General features: G+C 37.1%; 1 protein-coding gene across 1 annotated transcript in view; it reads right to left on the reverse strand.

Moving 5' to 3' along the window:
* The window catches only part of CAPS2 (calcyphosine 2), a 53,238-nt gene continuing 42,948 nt past the window's right edge, over window positions 13,165-23,454 (reverse strand). The window contains 6 exon segments of the mRNA XM_013963641.2: window positions 13,165-13,581; window positions 15,352-15,448; window positions 18,947-19,066; window positions 20,239-20,393; window positions 21,931-22,004; window positions 22,963-23,081. Of these exon segments, the coding sequence (XP_013819095.2) occupies window positions 13,406-13,581; window positions 15,352-15,448; window positions 18,947-19,066; window positions 20,239-20,393; window positions 21,931-22,004; window positions 22,963-23,081 (741 nt within the window). The 3' untranslated portion in view covers window positions 13,165-13,405.

A 23,454-nucleotide genomic window follows, 5' to 3' on the forward strand; every position in this document is an offset into this window, starting at 1 on the left:
GGCAGAATGGTCCTGGGAGCACATGAAATACCACTTTCAAGCCGGCCAGAATAATCTGGGAATGCTTCAGACTGAGCTTATATATATATATATATATATATGTATGTATATGATTTTATTTATTTAATGTAGTTGTTTATTTTTGACTGCACGGGGTCTTCGTTGCTGTGCAGGGGCTTTCTCTGATTGTGGGCGAGCGGGCACTGCTCTTCACTGTGTGCACAGCTTCTCATTGTGAGGGGTTCTCTTGTTGAGCAGCGTGGGCTCTGGACGCTGGGGCCTCAGTATTTGCAGCACTGCAGGCTTGGTAGCTGTGGCACGCAGGCTCCAGAGCACAGGTTCAGTAGTTGGGGCATGTGGGCTTAGTTGCCCTGTGGCATGTGGGATCCTCCTGGACCAGAGATCGAACCCGTGTTCCCTGCATTGACTGGCAAATTCCTATTCTCTGCACCACCAGGGAAGTCTAGGGGCTTTTTTGAAAACCAATGGACACAAGTGAAAATGCACACCCCCCCTCCATTTTTACCCCCAATTTTTCTAACCACAAGAGAGACCTGCCAACAATTAGGTTTTATGCCCATTCTCAACCACCTGAACTCTTTTTCCAAGAATCTTAAAATTCATCGTGTATACCACTGACCCCATCTTGTCCCAAGCTACCTACTACTCCATCAGTACCTCATATTTTTCAATCTTCTCGTTTACCTTATCATTTTTATGACGTACCCTTGCTTTATTCTCATAAATAGTTTTTGCCTTACTTTATTTTGCCCAATATTAATGCGGCCTGATTAACTTTTTTGAATGGTATATATTTTTTTGAATGGTATATATTTCCTCACCTATTTCTGTGTAGTTTTGACTTAGGTGATTAGTTATTTAATTTGGGTGTCCCTTATAAGCAGAATGTGCCCAAAATTTTTATTCTTGTTATTCAGTGTGATAAAAATCTGCCTGGTAAAATTAGCTCAATTGTATTTATTATGGTTACTACTATATTATGATTTTATTACAATCCTATTTTGTGGTTTCTGTTTATCCAAAGTTTTTCTTAGATTTCTTCCCTACTTATCTTCCATTTGATAAATATTGTTTAACTGTTTAATTTTTTATTGGGGTATACCTGATTAACCAACAATTTTGTGATAGTTTCAGCTGAATAGCAAAGCGACTCAGCCATACATATACACGTATTCATTCTTCCCCAGTCTCCCATCCCCTCCAGGCCGCTGCATAACATTGAGCAGAGTTCTGTGTTCTACAGTAGGCCCTTGTTGATTATCCATTTTAAATATAGCAACGTGTATATGTCCATTTTTATGTTTTCTTTTTTCTGTGATGATTTTTAAAGCTGTAGATCGCATTTTTATTCTTTTTGGTGACGTCAACTAAAACATTGACATGAGTATCTCACTTTAATTTTTAGCAAAATTTAATGGTATTTTTACCTCTACCCCAACCGATCATGTCATCTTTCACAATCCCTTCCCACACAATGTTATTGTTGTTTAGAGTTTTCATTTTATTATTTTAAATGCACATACAAAATAACTTTTTATCATGCATTAAGTTATTTTAATATTTTGTCATTTGCTCACATTTGGAGCAGAAAAGATGAACTGCCTTTGAGTGGAAGCCCTTTAATCTATGAACATGTGTAAGTCTCTCCCCGCTGTTCTGAGGAGTTCCAGTGCTGTCAACAGATTCTCAAAGGGGAATGTTATTGAAAGATTAAAATGCACTCACCTTCAGCATAAACTCCAAGTCCCTTTATAAGGCATGCAAGACTATCCAGGACCTGCTCTTACCAATCCCTCTGGCCTTCTGTCACTCCCTGTTGGACCAGTCAAATTCCAGCCAAAGTAAACTGTTTGGGAACACACACACACCCCCCCAACCTCCTAGGCGGGCCCTTACTTCTGTGCATCTGCTCTTGCCTTTCTCTTCCACGCTTCTCCCGTCCCTGCCCCGATACTCACTGACTCTCCTCGTCCTTTAAGAAGTATCTCTGGGTTCAATTCCTGTAAGCATTTTCCTCTGGTTAGCCACCACCATCACAGGGCTGGGGCTTCCATAGTTCCTGATATTTTATAGTTTGGTTTATATTATACAACACAGCTGTTTCCCACGTGAGATAGTCACACAAGTGTAGTAACTCCGTGGTTTGTGTTTGTGCATAGCACAGTGCCTGACATACAGTAAGCACTCAGTATAAACCTACTGAAGAAAGTAACAAGAACCATGGGCCTGCTTAAGGGTAAAAAGCAATTAGGCTGAACACTTTGAATTAAGATTAGTGTTTATCTATAGCTTCAGAATTAGCCAGCCATAAGGAACACCAGTGAGACTCTTGAGGAAGAAACTAGAATTCAGTGATTTAGTTGGAAAATGATGCTCTACAGGGATTGGACAAAATAAATGTGTGTGTAAACATACACACAAGGCATATATTTTTATTCCATTTTTCTAAAAGAAGACTTCTGACTGAGTCCTGAGGAAAAGCTTACTCAGAAGATACAATTGATAGGTCCTTACTTGGGGATGGGACAGTGGAGCTTTCAGAGCAACAGAGGAAATCTGGGAAACAATAATCTGACTTCACTGAGAAAGATCTTTAAGCCAAGAAAAGGACTACCATTGCAGTCCAGCCTTAAAATATGCAAAGAAAACTCCAATAGTGGAGCAAAATTGATAATCATTATAATATAAAATTCTGAAATTAAAAGTAACCAAAGTGAGAAATGAAAAAATTAGAAAATGTCCAGTGTTAAATGAACAAGCTGAAGTCAATACTGGGATATGTCCTAATAAAAGTCTTACATTTCAAGGAAGAAAAAAAAGAATTCTCTAAACTTGAAAAGCAGGAGAACAGTAAACAGCTTCCTACCAGGAAACCAAATTGAAGAGTGCTTCGGACTACCAAAGACAGTGGACGGATGTCTCCAAAAGTCTAAAGAGAGAGCCGGTGACCTAGGACTCCAACCTCAAGGGGTCCCTACTGCTTGGAGACTATCGGAGCCATGCTGAAAGAGACCACCTAGGATACTGATGACTAAAGGTTACAGGGAGACTCAAAAAATACATCTGTAGATGTCTCATAAACTGACTGCTCACTTCAGCGATTCCTAAATAACAAAGAGGAGAAGATAAAAGTGATCATTTAAAAGGGTGAGAAGGAAACATTCAGAAGGAGAAGCTGGTGCGGAATTTAAGTAGCTCTAGTAATTTTTGTAACATAACTTACAAAAATGTCAGTTCTTCACAAAGAAATCATAAAAAAATATGACAGGACAGACAAATAAATATATGATACAAAAATGATCTGGAACTCATGTACACCCATGGTGGATTCATGTCAATGTATGGCAAAACCAATACAGTATTGTAAACTAAAATAAAATTTAAAAAATAAATAAATAAATAAAATCTGTTTTATCTGAAAAAATGAATAAATAAAAATGATCTGAAAGTATTGGGACTATTGAGGTAGATAAAATTTTAGTATTATGTCAGTGAACAAATATTTATTTTGTATTTATGTTCCAGACACAAAGCCAGGAACTGTGCCAGACAATGAGAATATAGTAATGAACAATTAAAAATGTCAATTGTCTTCTCAAGGAAGATAACTGATTTAGACAATACCAGTGGCAAAGTGATATAAAGGGTAAAGAGAATGTTATGGACGGTATAAAAAAAAGGAGTCCTAATATTTCTGACATTACGGATGAAACCTGAGAGTGGTTTTTAAATTGTTCACAAGAAATTTCAGAAATAGATTAGTCACCTTCTAAATGATACTAAAATACAAAAGAAAAACATAGCTAGGAAATGCATCAAAACTTAGCCCCTGCCTTCCAGCCTTCATGGCCTTAGGTTGCTCCATTTCAACTTGTTTATGTATCATCTTATCTTTTCCCCTTTTTCATGACATACACACACACACACACATATGCTCACTTATTTTTTCTATATGTTGGCAATCACAGTTATTATAATCACTGACTTCTGGATCTGCAGTATCCAGGACCCATAAGCCTGCTTGAGGACAGAAAGCATTTTTTGTTTGTTTGTTTGTTTGTTTTGTTTTTAATATAAATTTATTTTAATTGGAGGCTAAATACTTTACAATATTGTATTGGTTTTGCCATACATTGACATGAATCCACCATGGGTATACATGTGTTCCCCATCCTGAAACCCCCTCCCACCTCCCTCCCCATCCCATCCCTCTGGGTCATCCCAGTGTACCAGCCCTGAGCACCCTGCCTCATGCATCATCAAACCTGGACTGGCAATGCGCTTCACATATTATAATATACCTGTTTCAATGCCATTCTCTCAAATCATCCCACCCTCGTCCTCTCCCACAGAGTCCAAAAGACTGTTCTATACATCTGTGCCTTTTTTGCTGTCTCACATGTGGGGTTATCATTACCACCTTTCTAAGTTCCATATATATGTGTTAATATACTGTATTGGTGTTTTTCTTTCTGGCTTACTTCACTCTGTATAATAGGCTCCAGTTTCATCCATCTCCTTGGAACTGATTCAAATGTATTCTTTTTAATGGCTGAGTAATATTCCACTGTGTATATGTACCACAGCTCAGAGAGCATTTTTTATTCTACTTTGTACCATGAAGATCTAGCATAGGCAAACCCTTCCTTCTTGGTCTCAGTAGAAACTCAGTATTTACTCTTCCACCCCAGGTTGGCCCATATCCATTATAATCTCCTTAGACTCCCCCTGAGCTTCCCTGGTGGTTCAGGCAGTAAAGAATCTGCCTGCAGTACAGGAGACTGGGGTTCAATTCCTGGATAGGGAAGATCCTCTGGAGAAGGAAACGGCTACCCACTCCAGTATTCTGGCCTGGAGAATTCCATAGACAGAGGAGCATAGCAGGCTGAAGTCCATGGGGTTACAAAGAGTCAGACATCACAGAGCAACACACACACACACACGCACACACACACACGCACACGCACACACACACACACACACACACACACACACACACACACACACACACACTCCAGATAGAAGTTTAGATCCTGAATGGAGTTGTTGGCATTTCTACTTCAGATCTTGGAACAATAAAAACAAAGCTTGCTTCTCTTCTTGGAGTAGGACTGGAGGGATCTCGTCTATTCTTTTTTGTATCTTATAGGAATAAGAACCAAGCATAAATTATTATCTCCACAAATTATGTTATATTTATCTGAGTCATTGGTGAAATTGTTAGAGGAAATAAAATATTTTCAGCAAGAAAATTACATGATACTTAATCTAAGACCATAATAAATAAACTCACTAGTTGCCAGAACTAACATAATATAATGAGTAACTGCTACAGCGGTAAAATACATGTTCTGCAAGGTTTTACATTACTCTTCAATTTGGTGATCTTTCATAAAGTATAACATTTTAGACTCTATGTATCACACATTCTATCAGATACCTTTCTACTACACAACTGAAATCACAGACATATCATCTCTGTTTCCTACTTTAGTGTCTCCAGAGAATTTTATAAACTGTTGCCATGTTCATTAAATCCCCTGAATACTTGACAAAATGGTTTTAATATCCTTGCTTTATTCAAAGTTTGACATGAAAGTGAAGGTGAAAGTCATTCAGTCATGTGTGACTCTTTGTGACCCCAAGGCTATACAGTCCATGGAATTCTCCAGGCCAGAATACTGAAATGGGTAGCCATTCCCTTCTCCAGGGGATCTTCCCAACCCAGGGATCAATCCCAGGTCTCTGGCATTGCAGGCCAGAGAAGCCCAAGAATATGGGAGTGAGTAGCCTATCCCTTCTCCAGGTATCTTTCTGACCCAGGAATGGAACTGGAGCCTCCTGCATTGCAGGCAGATTCTTTACCAGCTGAGCTAGCAGGGAAGCCAAAAAATTAACCCCAAAACTTAGCAGCTTAAAGCAACCATTTTATTTTGTTCACAAAGTTATGGATCAATTATACCTCAAAAAATCTGAAATTTAGAAAAAAAAAATGGAAGCACTAAGAGTTCAGCTGGGTGGTTCTCATTTGGAGTTCATCATATAAATATAGTGAGATGGGCCTGAAATCAACCCAAAATGACTCCCTCACCTGGCAGATAATTGATACCTGCTCCTGGCTGGGAATGCAGACCTGGCTATTGATTACAGTATCTGCATTTTGCCTCTGTGATTCTTCAGTCTCATGTAGTCTGACTTTTTACCTTGTGGTTTAAAAGTATCAACAAACATGGCAGAAATTAGGTGACTGTTTCTTGCCTCATCTGAGAAGTAACACTGCATTAATGCAGCCAAAACCATTGCTACAAACAAGTAACAAGTTATCCAGAACCAAGAAGAGGGGAAAAAGATCCCATTTCCTGATGTGAAGTCAAATTCACTCTGTAAGAACACTGTATGGGATGACATATTATTGCAGGCATCTTTGGAAAAAATCACTTATAGAATTACAAACAATTGTCTTAATGTAACACATCAAGCATATTAGGAATGTTGCCTAAAGTCTCTATGGATATAAAATTAGTCTTCCAAATGTGTGTTAGTCACTCAGTTGTGTCCAACTCTTTGTGACCCCATGGACTGTAGCCCTCCAGGCTCTTCTGTCCATGGTGTTCTCCAGGCAAGGATACTGGAATGGGTTGCCATTTCCTTTTCCAGGGGCTCCTCCCAACCCAGGGATTGAATCCCGGGTCTTCTGCATTGAAGGCAGATGTTTTTACCATTTGAACCACCAGGGTATTTTATTACTGATCACTAAATAATTGATAGCCTTAATACAAGATTTTTAATTTCATTCATTGACTGATCAAGGAAGGGAATTGATAATAATGAGAAGTTTATTAGATGCAGGAGTAAATGGTGACATACAAATTATTTCTACCCATGATGTACATCTCTTTAAAAGAATAGCTCTTTTTAAAAAGGTGAAAAAAACAGCTTTTAAGATTGCCATTAGGGATTAATCAGAAAAAATAAGGAAAACTTTGATTATTTAAAGCAAGAAAACAAAGGAATTATATGTTACATTTGTCTGCTAGATTGTGCTAAATACTGTATCTAGATATGTATTTACATTTACATCTTTAATTATATCCAACTGTAAGAAGAAGTAGAAACTCAGTGATACTAAATTGCTTCCCAAAGTCCTATAGCTGATTTAGACCAGGGCTCAAGTTTGAAGGCAGTATTGTGACTTTAAAGCTTGTGCTCTTTCCACATCATTTGTATTACAATATTACTGTAAGCACATACTTTTCCTTAATTTAGTGGTCATCTGAATACTTCTCCCATATTACTATTCCTTGACAACTTAAAAGTTCTACAAGAATCTCTTCAACTGCTGGATAAGTGTGCAGCTTTGATAAGTGATTTCCTTGAATTGCAGTCATTTGTTTCACACTGGCTTTCTCATTATCTAAAACTCTCAAAAAACACAACAGAGAGTTACAAAGGTGAGGAATCGTCATTCATATATAAATGCATTCAGCCATGGTTCAGAAATCCCATTCTAACTTGATAAAAAGAATCCTTAAACACAACAGGGACCATGATTGTTTTCTCCTTGCATAAAATTTTTCACAGAGAGGTAATTTTTTCATTTAAATCCTTCCAGATAATTTTGTATACCCAAAAACTATACAAATCAGCTTATATGAGTTATTAAAGAGAGAAATCTGACAATGTATATCCACTAATACTTTCGTAAAATCTCCATGACTAAATTTCCAAAACCTTTGCTGTTTCAGTTTTTATTGATATGTAGAACCTTTTAACTGCCATCTCAATAATACCTTAATAAGCGAGTACTTTCAGAATGGTGTGTTAGTATTAATATTATTCCCCTGGAATGACATAGACAGCTCTTCCATGCTCTACTGTGCCTCGTTTATGCTTGTGATAGTAATCATGAATTAGAATTTTAACTCTACTGTTTTCAGCATTATGCTATGCCATGTTTGTGTCTGTGGTGCTTACTGCCATGTCTGACCAAGAACTGCAGCTGTCAACTGACAGCTAATTTAGGAGTAGCTAGTTTAGTTGCAAACAAGTAATAGATTCTTTGTAGTAACTCTGACGTCCCCTCCCTCCCTCAAATCTTTGAGGTTGGTGAGAACTAGCTATTCCTTCTATCCTCACCATCCAATTACAATGAAATAAATTTCAGAGTAAATTCTGTCGCATGTACAGATGTTTATTAATGAGCACATCTTAGCAAGGAGGCACAGATAGATTCCACAGCCTCTTCTGTAAACTCAGTGAAATTCCAGCAGCCTGCCCTTTCGGGAACTCCAGTCAATGTTACACCTGAACGGCTCACCAGAGGAAGCTGCAGCAACACTCCAGGGAAGGGATCTGGTTACCGGATCTTTAACAACCGGTCAGTCCAAAGTCGTTCTGATCCCCAGGTGGAGACAAGACCATTTAGGCGTCTCACAAGAAGGTGCTTTCATGAATAAAACCCATTGTATTTAGGAGGCTAATTATCTAGTGAATATAATAGCTTCTGAGCCGTGAGGCCTTGTTGATGAAGTGCAGTCTCTGCATTCTTTATTAGGGAAACTTACTGCTCCAATAACTGAATTTTTCAGGAAACTGCACATTCATACTATTTACATGGTCTGTGCTAAAATGTTACTGCAAAAATATCCAAAAATAAGAACCATTAAAAGTTTAGCTCAGTTCAGTCACTCAGTCATGTCCAACTCTTTGCATCCCCATAGAGTACAGGACGCCAGGCTTCCCTGTCCACCAACTCCTAGAGCTTGCTCAAACTCATGTCTGTCGAGTTGGTGATGCCATCCACCCATTTCATCCTCTTTTGTCCCCTTCTCCTCCTGCCTTCAGTCTCTCCCAGCATTAGGGTCTTTTCCAGTGAGTCAGTTCTTTGCATCAGGTTGCCAAAGTATTGGAGCTTCATCTTCAACATCATTCCTTCCAATGAACACCCAGGGCTAATCTTTAGGATGGACTGGTTTAATCTGCTTGCAGTCCAAGGGACTCTCAAGAGTCTTCTCCAACACCACAGCTCAAAAGCATCAGTTCTTCAGCACTCGGCTTTCTTTATACTCCAACTCTCACATCCATACATGACTACTGGAAAAACAATAACTTTGATTAAATGGATCTTTGTTGGCAAAGTGATGTCTGTGCTTTCTAATATGCTGTCTAGGTTGGTCATAGCTTTTCTTCCAAGCAGCAAGCGTCTTTTAATTTCATGACTGCAGTCACCATCTGCAGTGAATTTGGAGCACAAAAAAATAAAGTCTTTCGAGGTTTCTATCGTTTCCCCATCTATTCCCCATTAACAGTTGCTGCTTACTAAATCTCACATGTATCCTGTCAAGAGATTTTGATTTAACACCAACCACAGGTCAGACACTGTGCTAGACACCAGGGTCATAATGCTGATTAAGATATGGTTTTTATCCTCAAGGATCTTACAAACTAGTGGGAGAAACACAAGCAAAGTAATTGCTATAGTATAAAGTGATAAATGCCAGATTAAAGGCATCCAGGGGGCCAACGGGATCCCAAGGAAGAGCAACCACATCAGACTCAAAAGTCTGTCTGATTGTAGCTTCTACAAGAGATGGTTCTTGAGGTAGTCTATGAGCTAAGTGGGATGCATTGAGTGGAATAAATAATTTTGGACAAAAGTATTATAGCAGAGCAGTTCTGAAAGAAGAGAAGTTTGAAAGCTCACAGCCCATTTTAAAACTGTACATGGTTTAGAATGGCTGGAGGGTCATGGAGAGTGACCAGAGTGGAAAGAGAGGAGCTCAGGGGACAAGGTCAGTGAGGTTTACATGTTAAGGTAAGGAGCTGGAACTTTCCTGAAAGATACGGAGTACAGGGAAGGGTTTTAATCATGTATAGTTTAGAAAGATCATTCCAACAGTAATGCGTAGGATGGATGGAAGTAGGATTGGGAAGGGACAGTTGATGAGGGGGTATGTGGTAAAAGCTTGAGCAAAGGCATGAGCAACGGAGAATAATGAATGGGGCAGATTCCAAAGAAGGGAACCAGAGGACTTGAGACTGAGTGGATATACAGTGTGAGAAAAACTTAGACTATCCCTGCCTCGGGCAACTGTATGGATGGTGTTACACAATAGGTGTAAATGACTGAATGAAGAAATGATCAAGGGAACAGTGACTCCAACGCGAAGCATTTACTCTTGACTTTAGGACGACATCCAGGGCTCCCCACGCGGCACCAGTGGTAAAGAACCCCCCTGCCAGTGCAGGAGACATAAGAGATGTGGGTTCAGTCCCGCAGTCGGGAAGATCCCTGGAGGAGGGCATGGCAACCCACTCCAGTATTCTTTCCTGGAGAATTCCATGGACAGAGGAGCCTGGCGGGCTGCAGTCCATGGGGTTGCAAAGATTCGGACACAACTGAAGTGACTTAGCAAGGACGGATGAAGACATCCAATAAATAAGTTGTCCTTAGGAGTCATAGAAACATCAAAATGGGAAGCAGGGATGAGAGCTTTCTGTCTTATCAGTTACTAAAACAATCCACTGGGCTCTCCTTCTCTTGCATGGCTTCCGGTATTACAGGCTCAGGTCCTTGTACTTCTTTAAGCACTTTCACTGCTGATGCTTACTCTCGCTGGTCAACCTAATAGTGATTATAACTTGTTACAGTCTATATTTTACTTTGCAAGCTCTACAATCTCATAAATACACGTTAAATAATCTGTAGTTAGCATAGCTTACTTTTCACAATTCTCGCTTGAAGTAATGGACAGGTTAGATTTAGAAATCGAAAGTCATTAATCAACTAAGACGTGTTTTACAGCAGCATCACATTATGAATTATTCTAAGCGACTCACCCTGTGCAGAATCACTGGTTCATTAAGCACATATACTCATATACTGTATTTAAAACAGGAACATACACTCTTATCTATACTCCATCCCAGTTGCTCTATCATACAGTGTATATTCTTTCCTATTTAAATATAGCTAAACATTCCTAAATAACATCTCTTTTCTAATAAAATGTAAATTTTCCCTGAAAATTCTATAAAACTTTAAGTATAAGAATAGAAACAGTAAAATCAAGATATAGAATTCAATAAACAGTATGGTTAACTGGAAAAGCAATTCTATACCACAAACAAGTAACTAACCTTTTAAAGATCTTGAGAACAGTGAAATACATTTAACTATAAACTTCATGTAAAATCATTATAACATATAACAATATTTTAAAGTTTATCAAGAGATATTTTTTGGAATATAAAGCCTATATTTTAAAATATAATGTCAGAAGTCAGTTATTATGCTATGGATGTTTGAAAATGTAATTTCTATTAAATGCTCTTCTATGAAATTGAATACTGAATAGTAGATTTTATTATAGTAAAGCCAAAGAAGAATGTAGACAATGGGACAAAAGCAGAATGATTTATTGTGCCACCAACTATAATTTAACAAAATATGTCAAATAACATATTGAATATGTATTTTATAGCTTTGTATGGAAATAACAGTGAAAAATAATAAGAAATTAACTATAAAAAGTTATATCCCTTAAATATAGGAATCATAAATATTCAGAGAATCACATAAATATTTATATTAAGAGGTTAGAGGTTTATTTAAGAATAGGCTGTCCTATTAGTATGTTAAACCCTAGAAGAATCCTGATTTATAGGGTTTTAAGTGACTACAGTTGGATAAATTTTTCCAAGATAAAGCATGTGACTCAAAAATAGTGTTACAGATTTATTTCTGTCAAAACATCTTCCACCATATTGTTTTAATTGAAATAACCTAATTGAAGAAAATTCCAAGGAATAAATAATTTAGCTAGTGAAAAAAGCACTGAAATACTTATGCATACTTTGTTTCTGATTATTCGGTAGAAAGTTTTAATACCTCCTTGAATCCTGAAAAAGTACTACTTTAAATTTATGGAGTTCACACACATCACATTTCTGATAATGTAGCCAAGGGTATAGATGAATGTAGTTATATGCCAAAATTTATTTTTTATGAAGTATATATTTCATTTTGAACCACTTCTTATTTTGCTTGACAGTTTTTTAAATCTGTTATCTTAATATATAAAATTTTAAATTATAAACTTGAAAACAACTCTATAAAGTTCTTCTTCTCTCTGCATATCCCAGAAGTGAGAAACACAGAAGAATTCAGAAAGAATGATTGCATCTAACTTTTAAATATTTATTTAGAAAAAAAAATGTTTCAGTTGTTAAGTATACCAAAAGAGGTACTACTTAGAATAGCATACATTCATTTTAGGACACAAATGAACTTTTTACAATTTGGTTAAGGGTTATTAAGTTATCCCTTAGTCCATATAAGTGATAATACACTTTTTAAAATCTTTATTTGATATTCAAAGAAAATATTTCTCTTCCCACTATGTATTGCTTCTAGTTAAATAATACAGATGATAAGAATTACACAGATTAAAAACTGCACAGTTAAAAACAGAACAAAAGAACAGATAGAACTGGTCACTAGAATAATTACACTGTGCTCTACTGAACAAACAATAGTACATGATTTGGGAGACAAGAAATCATAAGACAGTGCTCAAATAAGCATTTTTGATGTAACCTCCATCATTCTAAATATTCATGTTACAGAAAATATCTATAATCACACTGCATGGAAAATTTCTTTTGCATATCCTTTAATTCATTTAACATTTTCAGATGTTTGAAGCAAGCTGAATTAATCCAGTCTCATAGGCTTTGGGCCTAAATCTAGTTCACCAAATTGAGAATGGTGTCAATTACATTTTGGGGAATAGGTAGCAAAAAAATCAATGGGCAAGAAACTTGGTTTCACATCTGCTTTCCTATTGTTTGATACAGATGTTACTTTCCTATGAAGGCTAATAGAAATGACCTCTAAAATATATTCAAGATAAGTAATAAATCAAAAAGACAGATCAATGAAGTGAAGTGAAGTCACTCAGTCGTGTCTGAGTCTTTGCAACCCCATGGATAGTAGCCTACCAGGCTCCTCCATCCATGGGATTTTCTAAGCAAGAGTAGTGGAGTGGGCTGCCATTTCCTTCTGCAGGGGATCTTCCCAACCCAGGGATCGAACCCTGGTCTCCTGCACTGCAGACAGACGCTTTACCGTCTGAGCCACCAGGAAAACCAGAAAGACAGCTCGTTGGAAACTTATAAACAGGTGAGCACAGGCCTGCGTGTGTGTGACTATACATATGCCCTTCCATCTGTCCTTCTGAACGCTTCTCCTTCCAAGCCCAGCTTCTTTAAGAGCACAACAAACAAACAGAATAAAGAGAATCTTAGAGATCTACATTCTGGTGTTTGATACTTCACATTCATCTCTCCATGCTTAGTGCTGGTGACATATTCATTTAAAAAACTAAATCCCCCAAGGAGTACATAAGACGCTGACAAAATCTTCATCATCTACTATCCCTATACTTAGACCTTCATAGTAATCTTCAAATTCACCGTATGACACCTCATCAGACTTGCTGCAGGCATTTTTTAACGTCTCTAGAAAAGATGCTTTGATTTCTTCCTCTGTGGAGTGTCCTGTAAAATAGTACCGACTATGAAACCATGTCCTTAAAAGTCCAGTAAAATAGCTGATGATAATTACTTAAGTCACCTGATAAAATCTTTTCAGCAATTTGAAATCTTATGTCAAACTACCCATCAATTTATTTGAACATTTACTTGCATGGACTAGAATTTAATGATGGAGACTTAACTATATATTTGATGCATCTTTTAAAACAGTCTGATAGGGTGTATCCTATATATGTATGAGCAAAATAACAGTTACTACTGTAGATATGTTTGTATTTGTTTACGTTTTAGAAAACTCAGTTTCATTCCCATTAGAAGTGAGGAAAGAAGAAACCAATCTCTATGATATACAGGCTGTTAACACAGTAATGCAATGTGTGAAAGGCATTAGCTACTTTATGAAGCAGTTACTCATAACTGCAACTAAAAAATATTACTAGGATTCATGATTCAGAGGCCTATGAACATCTTTGCTGGAAGAACTTTCAGTTGATTAAATCATTCTAGTTTAATCTCTGACATTAAGTAGGCTATTTCTACTGGTGGGTTATATTGAACATGTTTAATTTTAAATTATGCTGCTGCCAAGTCGCTTCAGTCGTGTCCGACTCTGTGCGACCCCATGACGGCAGCCCACCAGGCTCCCCCGTCCCTGGGATTCTCCAGGCAAGAACACTGGAGTGGGTTGCCATTTCCTTCTCCAATGCATGAAAGTGAAAAGTGAAAGTGAAGTCGTTCAGTCGTGTCTGACTCAGCATGGACTGCAGCCTACCAGGCTCCTCCGTCCATGGGATTTTCCAGGCAAGAGGACTGGAGTGGGGTGCCATTGCCTTCTCCGAATTTTAAACTATAGGAAGATGCTATTGAGAATCACATATGTAAAAAAAATTTTAATTCTTTAGTTTGCTATTTAAAGTGAGAGGAAAGAACATCTAAGTCATCTTTCTTAAAATTCATTTTTTAACTTAGAACAATAAGCTATTTAAATAAGTATCTCTGATTGTATTATGACTGGTTAAAGGGAAGGAGTGATTTCAGCTTAACTACCTTTTTCTTTAAGCAATTTTGGTATTTTCAAATTTTGACAGACATATGTATGTTTATTCCCTTATTCTGCCTTAAATCTTCAACCATAAGCAGACAATAAAACTCAAAGGACTTGCTCATGTAATTATCTGTTCTCTCAACCTATTGTGCTTTAACTCAAGTTTGTCGCTATCTCAACAGGAAATAGTTAACTCAATTATAAACGTAAGTGAAAAAAACAAGTACAAATAATAGACCTATGAATTTTTAAATGAAGAAGCTCTCACATTTCTGGTTTAAAAAATAAATATTTCCTCTGTTATTGGCCTCAAGTCCATGCTATAAATTTATATAGTTCATAGATACACTATTATTAACTCACATTTTTGAAATCTAATGCATTTTTTCTTTGTTTAAATTTATTTATTTTCATTGGAGGCTAATTACATTAAAATATTGTGGTGGTTTTTGCCATACATTGACATGAATCAGTCACAAGTGTACATGTGTCCCCCAACCTGAACCCTCTCCCCACTCCCTCCCAATCCCGTCCCTCCGGGTTGTCCCAGCGCACCAGCTTTGACTGCTGTTTCATGCATCAAACTTAGACTGGTCATCTGTTTCACGTATGACAATATATATGTTTCAACGCTATTCTCTCAAATCATCCCACCCTTGTCTTCTCCCGCAGAGTCCAAAAGTCTACTCTTTACATCTGTCTAATGCATTTTGACTTATAGTAGTTACCTGAAATTACTTGAGGATGCATCTTTGCACAATAACATTTTCTTATGTCTATAATAGACACACTGCCTGTTTTGTTAAAATCCAGTTTCATAAAGGCCTACATAAAGAGAAAAGTGTTATTTTTTCCTATGAAATCATTAGAACCTAATTTTCCATTCTGCAGTAGGCTATTTTTGAGCTCTAAACAAAGCAGTTTTAAAGTACTAAACTGGAATATGAAGGGAGCATCATGAATACAGGGAGAAAGATACTGGAGCAAGATATTAGGTGACCTGCACTTAAGCATTAGTTCTACGGCTTTCTAGCACCCTGACCTTGCAAAAGTAACTTAACCTCTGTTACCCTGGCTTTCCTCTTTTCAACACTGAGGAGTTCGGTAAAAACCTCACAGTAAAGAATCTGCTGCAATGCAGGAGATGAGGGTTTGATCCCTGGGTCTAGATTATCTCCTAGAGAAGGGAATGGCAACCCATTCCAGTATTTTTGCCTGGAGAATCCCATGGACAGAGGAACCTGGCAGGCCACAGTCCACGGAGACGCAGAGTCAGACATGACTAGTGACTTAAGCATGCCCCCACACTAGGAGTGACATGAAGTTGATAAATGGCTGGGACTATTTTGATTCAAAAAGTAAACTCGAAATATCCTATCACTAAAATCAATGAGAAAATGAAACGATTTTTTAAATGGATTTTGTTGCTCTATTTCCTGAAACTTAAGACTACCTTTTGAAATGCTAGTTGCTTTACTGCTCCTCTAATTCAACACAATCCTGTGGATCATAAAATGTATTTTACTGAGAAAAGGAGTCGATCCATAGAAACACACAACAGACCCACAGCAACATCTCACATTTGCAGATGAGTCAAAACTAGAATGAAGTTTGTTTATTTACAATAATGTCACATATATATGGTACCTCTTATAGGCTAAATTGCATCCTCCCCAAAATGCATTTGTTGAAGCCCTAAATCCAAGGACTTCCGAGTGTGACTGCAGAAGACAGAGTCTTTAATTAGGGGACTAAGTTAAAATGAAATCATTAGAGTGGACCCTAATCCAGTGTTTCTGGTATCCTCATGAGAAGAGGAGATTAGGACACAGACAACACAGACTGAGGGACTGACCCAGAGAACACACAGTGAGAAGACAGCCAATTAATTACAAGCCAAGGAGAGCAGCTTCAGAAGAAACCAAACCTGCTGACACCTTGATCTTGGACTTCTAGTCTCCAGAATTGTGAGACAATAATTTTCTGCTACATAAGTCATCCAGTGTATGGTATTTGTTGTAGTAACCCTGGTAAACTAAGTTTACTTTTGCCTATTCTCTGGATTTAGAAAAGTCAGAGGAACCACTGATCAAATTGCCAGCATCCGCTGGATCAGTAACAAAGCAAGAGAGTTCCAGGAAAACATCTACTTCTGCTTTATTGACTATGCCAAAGCCTTTGACTGTGTGGATCACAACAAACTGTGGAAGATTCTTCAAGAGATGGGAATACCAGACCACCTGACCTGCCTCCTGAGAAATCTGTAAGCAGGCCAAGAAGCAACAGTTAGAACTGGACATGGAACAACAGACTGGTTCCAAATAGGAAAAGGTGTACGTCAAGCCTGTATATTGTCACCCTGCTTATTTAACTTATATGCAGAGTACATTATGAGAAACGCTGGGCTGGAAGAAGCACAAGCTGGAATCAAGATTGCCAGGAGAAATATCAATAACCTCAGATATGCAGATGACACCACCCTTATGGCAGACAGTGAGGAAGAACTAAAGAGCCTCTTGATGAAAGTGAAAGGGAGAGTAAAAAAGTTGGCTTAAAACTCAACATTCAGAAAACTAAGATCATGGCATCTGGTCCCATCACTTCATGACAAATAGATGGAGAAACAATGGAAACAGTGAGAGACTTCATTTGGGGGGCGCTCTAAAATCACTGCAGATGTGACTGCAGCCATGAAATTAAAAGATACTTGCTCCTTGGAAGAAAAGCTATGACAAACCTACACAGCACATTAAAAAGCAGAAACGTTACTTTGCCAACAAAGGTCCGTCTAGTCAAGGCTATGGTTTTTCCAGTGGTCATGTATGGACGTGAGAGTTGGACTATAAAGAAAGTTGAGCGCCGAAGAATTGATGCTTTTGAACTGTGGTGTTGGAGAGAATTTTGTAAGTCCTTGGACTGCAAGGGGATCAAACCAGTCCATCCTAAAGGAAATCAGTCCTGAATATTCACTAGACGGGCTAATGCTGAAGCTGAAACTCCAAAACTTTAGCCACCTAATGCGAAGAACTGACTCATTGAAAAAGACCCTGATGCTGGGAAAGATTGAAGGCAGGAGGAAAAGGGGACGACAGAGGATGAGATGGTTGCATGGCATCACCAACACAATTTGAGTAGGCTCCAGGAGTTGGTGATGGACAGGGAGGCCTGGCGTACTGCAGTTCATGGGGTCACAAAGAGTCGGACAGGACTGAGAGGCTGAGATAAACTGATTCCCAGCAGCAAGGCTTATGAAGGAGACAGCCCCTCAGTTTCTGTTCTTGACACTCACATCCATCACCAGGACATGTAAGGTAAACATGAGTGCAAATTTATAAGTATTATGTGGTTAATTTAACATAAGATTTTTATCTTGCCTTTTGACCCATAAAGATATAGATCTTTATATTTTCCATTTGTGCCCAATGTAATTGTTCAGACTACTCTATGCACAATATCTTTGTTTCAATATGGGATATGTGTACATTTCATATTAGGTACATATACAAAAGAAAAACTTCATTTTCAAAAGTATGCTCTAAAAATGGCTACTAGGACCAAAGTAATATGTTCTCTCCTATAAGCTCAGGGCTCTCTTTTAAAATTATTGTTTAACATGGTCACTTTCGTCTTCATTTTAACGTTTAGCAAGCGTATTTTGAAAGTAGAGAAACATCTTTTAGTCATCAGGCAAGGGTCATACACACTGAGCTTGGACCCTTGGGCCACTCTGATGCTAGCGATCTTACAGGTGTCCTCTTAGACTGGTTCTGTGAGGTAAGAGGCTGAGGCTTGGGGGATATTTAATAATTGATATAGACATACAGCTTATACAGAGCCAGAAATTTATGGAATTAACAATTTGTAAACTGAAATTTAATTTCAGATTTTCTTTTCTTTTTACAGTATTTTCCTTAAACATAGGTTGTCTTGCTGTATAATGGGTAGATTTGTACATGTATGTGTGTTTCTGTGCTTTACTAAACCCACAGTACACTGCAGGGAAAGGGATTTAAAACTTTTTCAATGGTAATTCATTAAAGATTTAAGAATGAACCTAACAATCTATTAAAAGTAACTATTTGGCTTCCCTGGTGGTGCAGAGGTTAAAGCGTCTGCCTGCAATGTGGGAGGCCTGGGTTCGATCCCTGGGTTGGGAAGATCTCCTAGAGAAGGAAATGGCAACCCACTCCAGTCTTCTTCCCTGGAAAATCCCATGGACGGAGGAGCTTGGTGGGCTACAGTCCATGGGTCGCAAAGAGTCGGACACGACTGAGCGACTTCCCTTTCTTTACTTTCACTAGAAAGGTTACTTTACAAAGTTACCTTTCGAACAAATGATTTCCTATATTCGTTCATCTCACCAATTATGGCACGTTTGAGTTCTCCGTAATCAGCCCTGCCACTGTCACTGCTATTTAGGATTAGCCACAAAGACTCAAAATCCTAGAAATAATCAGAGAGAGATTACTGTTACACCTTTAAGTTACATGTGGCCACGACTATAATCATCATAGTATTTTGCTATATCTTTTGTTATATCTTATGTTTAGGGCTATACCTAGCCCTGAACAAGGTAGTAGACTTAATAAGGAAATTCCAAAAAGTTGCATATAAATCCAATCAAAGGTACTAAGAAAGCTTAGTTAGAGGAACTCTGTAATGGGGATAGTTCCATAAAGTTAAGAAACATTTAAGAGTGGTAGTAAATCAAGTGTATCATTTGAAATTTATTCCTTTCAATAAAAATGCTACCATTTACTTGAATTTGACCATTTAATTATTTGTAATGTATTGTATCTGTGACAATTAAGAAGTCACTTTACTTACTGGAATGCCTCCAATAGGAAGAGGACCGCTAATAATATGAGAATATATATGAAGTGGCATAAAGAAAACATTTACATTTTGGGTAAATGGTATAGAGAGGATCACGGTTCGGATGGGATGCTCCTGTAGGCGGAGGTGTCAGTGAAGTGCTCTGAGTAGAGAAAACCTGAATGGTGAGAAGATCCAGCCAGCAGACGCAGAGGTTGGCTGCACCTCCAGTCACAGTGGAGGGACCCAGGGGTGTAAAGGCTTTGGGGCAATTCCTGGAATGGTCAGAGCATGTCCCCTCTTGAAGCCTTCACATCGGCTTCTCCCTTTCCTCAAGCAGCCACTGTCTGATCCATGCTCCTCCTCCCCTCGTTTGCCTAATCCCTCCTCAACCTTCAAAATCTCAGTTCTGATACATACCCACTCCAGAAATCCCACGAACTTCCTTCTCCATGACCTGGCTTGCAATTTATCTCACATGTTCCGAAAGCATTCTCTCTTTAACACTTACCATGCTTTTTCTGTAATCATTTATATCTTTCTTTTGATTATAAAGACCTTAAGACTACAAATATGTCTCAGAGTTAGAACAATACCTGCTTATTAGGTTCTGAATAAGCATAGGAAGGAGGGATGAATGCTGACATTTAAAAAATCAACAGGATTTTCCTGTCGGCTTAATACTGATAACGAGGCATAAAGACGCAGACAAACGAACTACAAAAACTTCAGTAGAAAAGTGAGCGAGGCCACTTAAGAATGATGGTCACCCACTGCGGTGAATTATCTGTGGTACCTACGTTTTCGGACACTTCTAAGCGAAATAATTTTAGAGCTTGCTTAAAATCTGCCTTATCTAAAAGTCCGTTTCCTTCTTTGTCCAGTTGTTGAAGGTATTTTCCCAATCCAGTCAAAGTGCGAACACCTCTTTTACGAAGTTGTTCTTTCAGCGTGTCTGTTTAGGAAGAACAGTGATGGAAGCTTATTATCCCTATGCACACATGAATCAAGTCGCAATTGTCTCTCTGGTAAAAAGAAAAAAAAGTTGATACATCTGATATAAGGGATGTGAATATGCAACCTTTTGTACGGCTGACAAAAGGCTTTGAAAAACAATGCTTTTAGTAAAGTGGGTTATATACAAAAATCACACATAAAGTATATCAGAGCTATAGCGCCACTGTGTGGTGAGAGTGTTATATTTTAAATATAGGAAAATAATGGTTCACTTTATCAGCATGAAAATAACCTCAGCGTTACAAATAAAATCTTCATGTTTAAAAAATCTTCTCGGCTTCCACTTCACCTAATGAGCCTATGTTTTTAATCTTATTCCTCTTTCTTTGTTTCTACCAACTGAATTACAAGTTTTTGAGTGATCTGCCTGACAGTTTATCAGTTCAAAATTTCTAAAATCGTTTGGAATCTTCAAATTACAGCATATATTTAATAACATCAAGGCTTTAGAATACTATCCTATACTTTTACACTTAAAGTAACCCTTTTTGCTAGGAATTTATAATAAGTTTTATCCCTAGGCCCATTCTCTTTGTGGGACAGATGCAGTTTGTACCATCTTCACTTAAGAAAATATAAGTAACTTTACCAAAGCAGTTATTAAATATAATGCATTAGAGGGAAAAAAGTGTCACTAGATACAAGGGTGAGAAATCATACTGATCATGATAGAATAAACTTTATTCACAATAGCCTCAAGGATATTTCAGAGACAAATACCAATCCTAGAAAACTTTCAAATCTGCTTTTAGCCTGTTGCTCCCATATCATCTTTATATGATAAATAAGGACTTACCAAAATTTATAAATTATATCTTGACTTCTGTGATGACTGGTTTAATGCCTTCCTGCCTTCTTGACTATGAGAGTCAACAAAGGAGTTGTCTATTTGAGCCTCATAAACTGTACTAATTACAAGAGTAGACTCTAGAAACAAATCTTTAAAATATTTTAGTGTACAAACCTACATATATTTCACATATTACCTACAACAACTCTGAAATTAGTAAGAGGTTATTACACCCATTTTAGACATAAAGAAAGAGGTGCAAGAGATACACACAAAGTCGTATGTCTCCTGAATGGGGGTCCAAGCGTGGCTTCCAGTCTAGTATTTTTTTCCTACACTAGGCCACCACAAATCTCTTCATGATACCATAATATATAAAATGAGTACTCCATAGTAAAAATCACATATCCATTTCATAGATTAAAACCACACCATCTAGTGCTTTCTAATGTTTAAGTTCATAAATGATATAATACTAGTTATTCAGTTAGACTCATTGAAGTGGGCGGAATCCTAAAAACATTTTTAAATATGTCTTTGTGTATAAAATAAAAAGATAGGAAGCAAATAGGCAATATAAATGAAGTGTCATAAAACTAAGTAATATCTGGAAAATACTGCTTTACTCCTTACAAAGAAAATGGCTGAAAATAAATCTATTTGAGAGTATAGTAATGATACACACCTTGAATGGCCTTGAAAATCATCCTATCATTAGCTTCTTCATTGGTTACATCATCATGTTCCACAGAATCAGTTCTGCAATTGACATGTCCATTGTAATACAAATATACTCTTTTGCAGTCTTAGTATAGGAACTCTAAGATTTCCCTGCTTTAGACTCAAAAACTTCTCAAAGAAAGATAGAAGAGTACTTAGGGGTTAATCAAGTCTCCCACCTTTGCTTGCTGCTTTAATCCTGAATATGCTAAATCAAAACTAAAATCCTTATATCTCCCGAGAACTACCTTTAAGCATTATATTCAGTTTTATAATTATTTCAAGCTTCTTTTTAAAAACTTAATTAAAACTATTGTTTAAAAGCAGTTTTACCTTTAAATGTAAAGATGTCTAAAAAGCAAAAAAAAAAAAAAATACAATCATATTGAACAATACAATAAAAGACAAGCACAGGCTTCCTTATAGCCAATTTACGGCAAATGGCCTCTAATGCACTGATAGCACACCAGTTACTGTACTTTGACCAAAAAAGTACTCCACAAGAATAGCATAAATATTTTCTGTGGTTTAAAAAAAAAAAAAACTCAAATTCATTTGAAAGCTTTTGATTCATAGCATTATTTTTTCACTATGTATATTATCAATCAATGGTCCACAAGCATGTGGGACCAAGATTTTTTTAGTGCTTAGAAAAAGCACCACTCTAAAAACATGGGAAAAGTTATTATATTATACCGTATCTCATCTTTACTTTGGTAGCATTTACTAACATTAAAATGTTATAGTATAGGCAAGTTAATTAAGTACTTCAACAAACTTAAAATGGGACACCTTAAATCTCCATTGGATTGTAACTGTTCCCACACATGGAGTGTATCTGAGTACACAATATAGTACATAAAATAGACATGTATAGCTATGCTTTATTTTTTTAATATAAATCTTAACTAAAATCAAACACTTTCATATAGAATCTCACTTCAGTATAGTAAAAAATAATAATACCTCTAAAATGGCAGATGCACGTGTGACTTACTTGAGAGAAGGCAAAGCTCTCCAGTCAACATTTGTGATTCGAAGTGTAAGCACTGTATTCTCTTTCACACTTTCTGGAAGTCTGGGATGATCAGAGCTCAGAAATGTCAAGTTTGCACCCTAAGGAAGTGAACAAATGAATTATTTTAACTATGAAGTATATAAGAAGTAAAATGCAACTAATGGTAATTTTAAATATTCAATTTTGATTACATCTAATACAGTATACTTTTATTCTAATACATAAGTATATTGAGAGAATGTTTAGAAATCACACAGACTTCAGCAAATAATATAGGAAAATAGAACTAATTTCCCAATTTCCCAATTAGAACAATCTTAGATGTAACAATTGATGTGAAAAAAAGAAAAAAGGATAATTCCAGTTTTTTTTTCCTTTTAAGAATCAGAGGAAAAAAGAACAAATTATCTCCATGGAAATTATGACACTCCAAAACACAGAAATAGAGCTATTGATCTACAGAGAGATGTG

Source organism: Capra hircus, chromosome 5 (assembly GCF_001704415.2).
Source record: "Capra hircus breed San Clemente chromosome 5, ASM170441v1, whole genome shotgun sequence".
NCBI classification, from domain to species: domain Eukaryota; kingdom Metazoa; phylum Chordata; class Mammalia; order Artiodactyla; family Bovidae; genus Capra; species Capra hircus.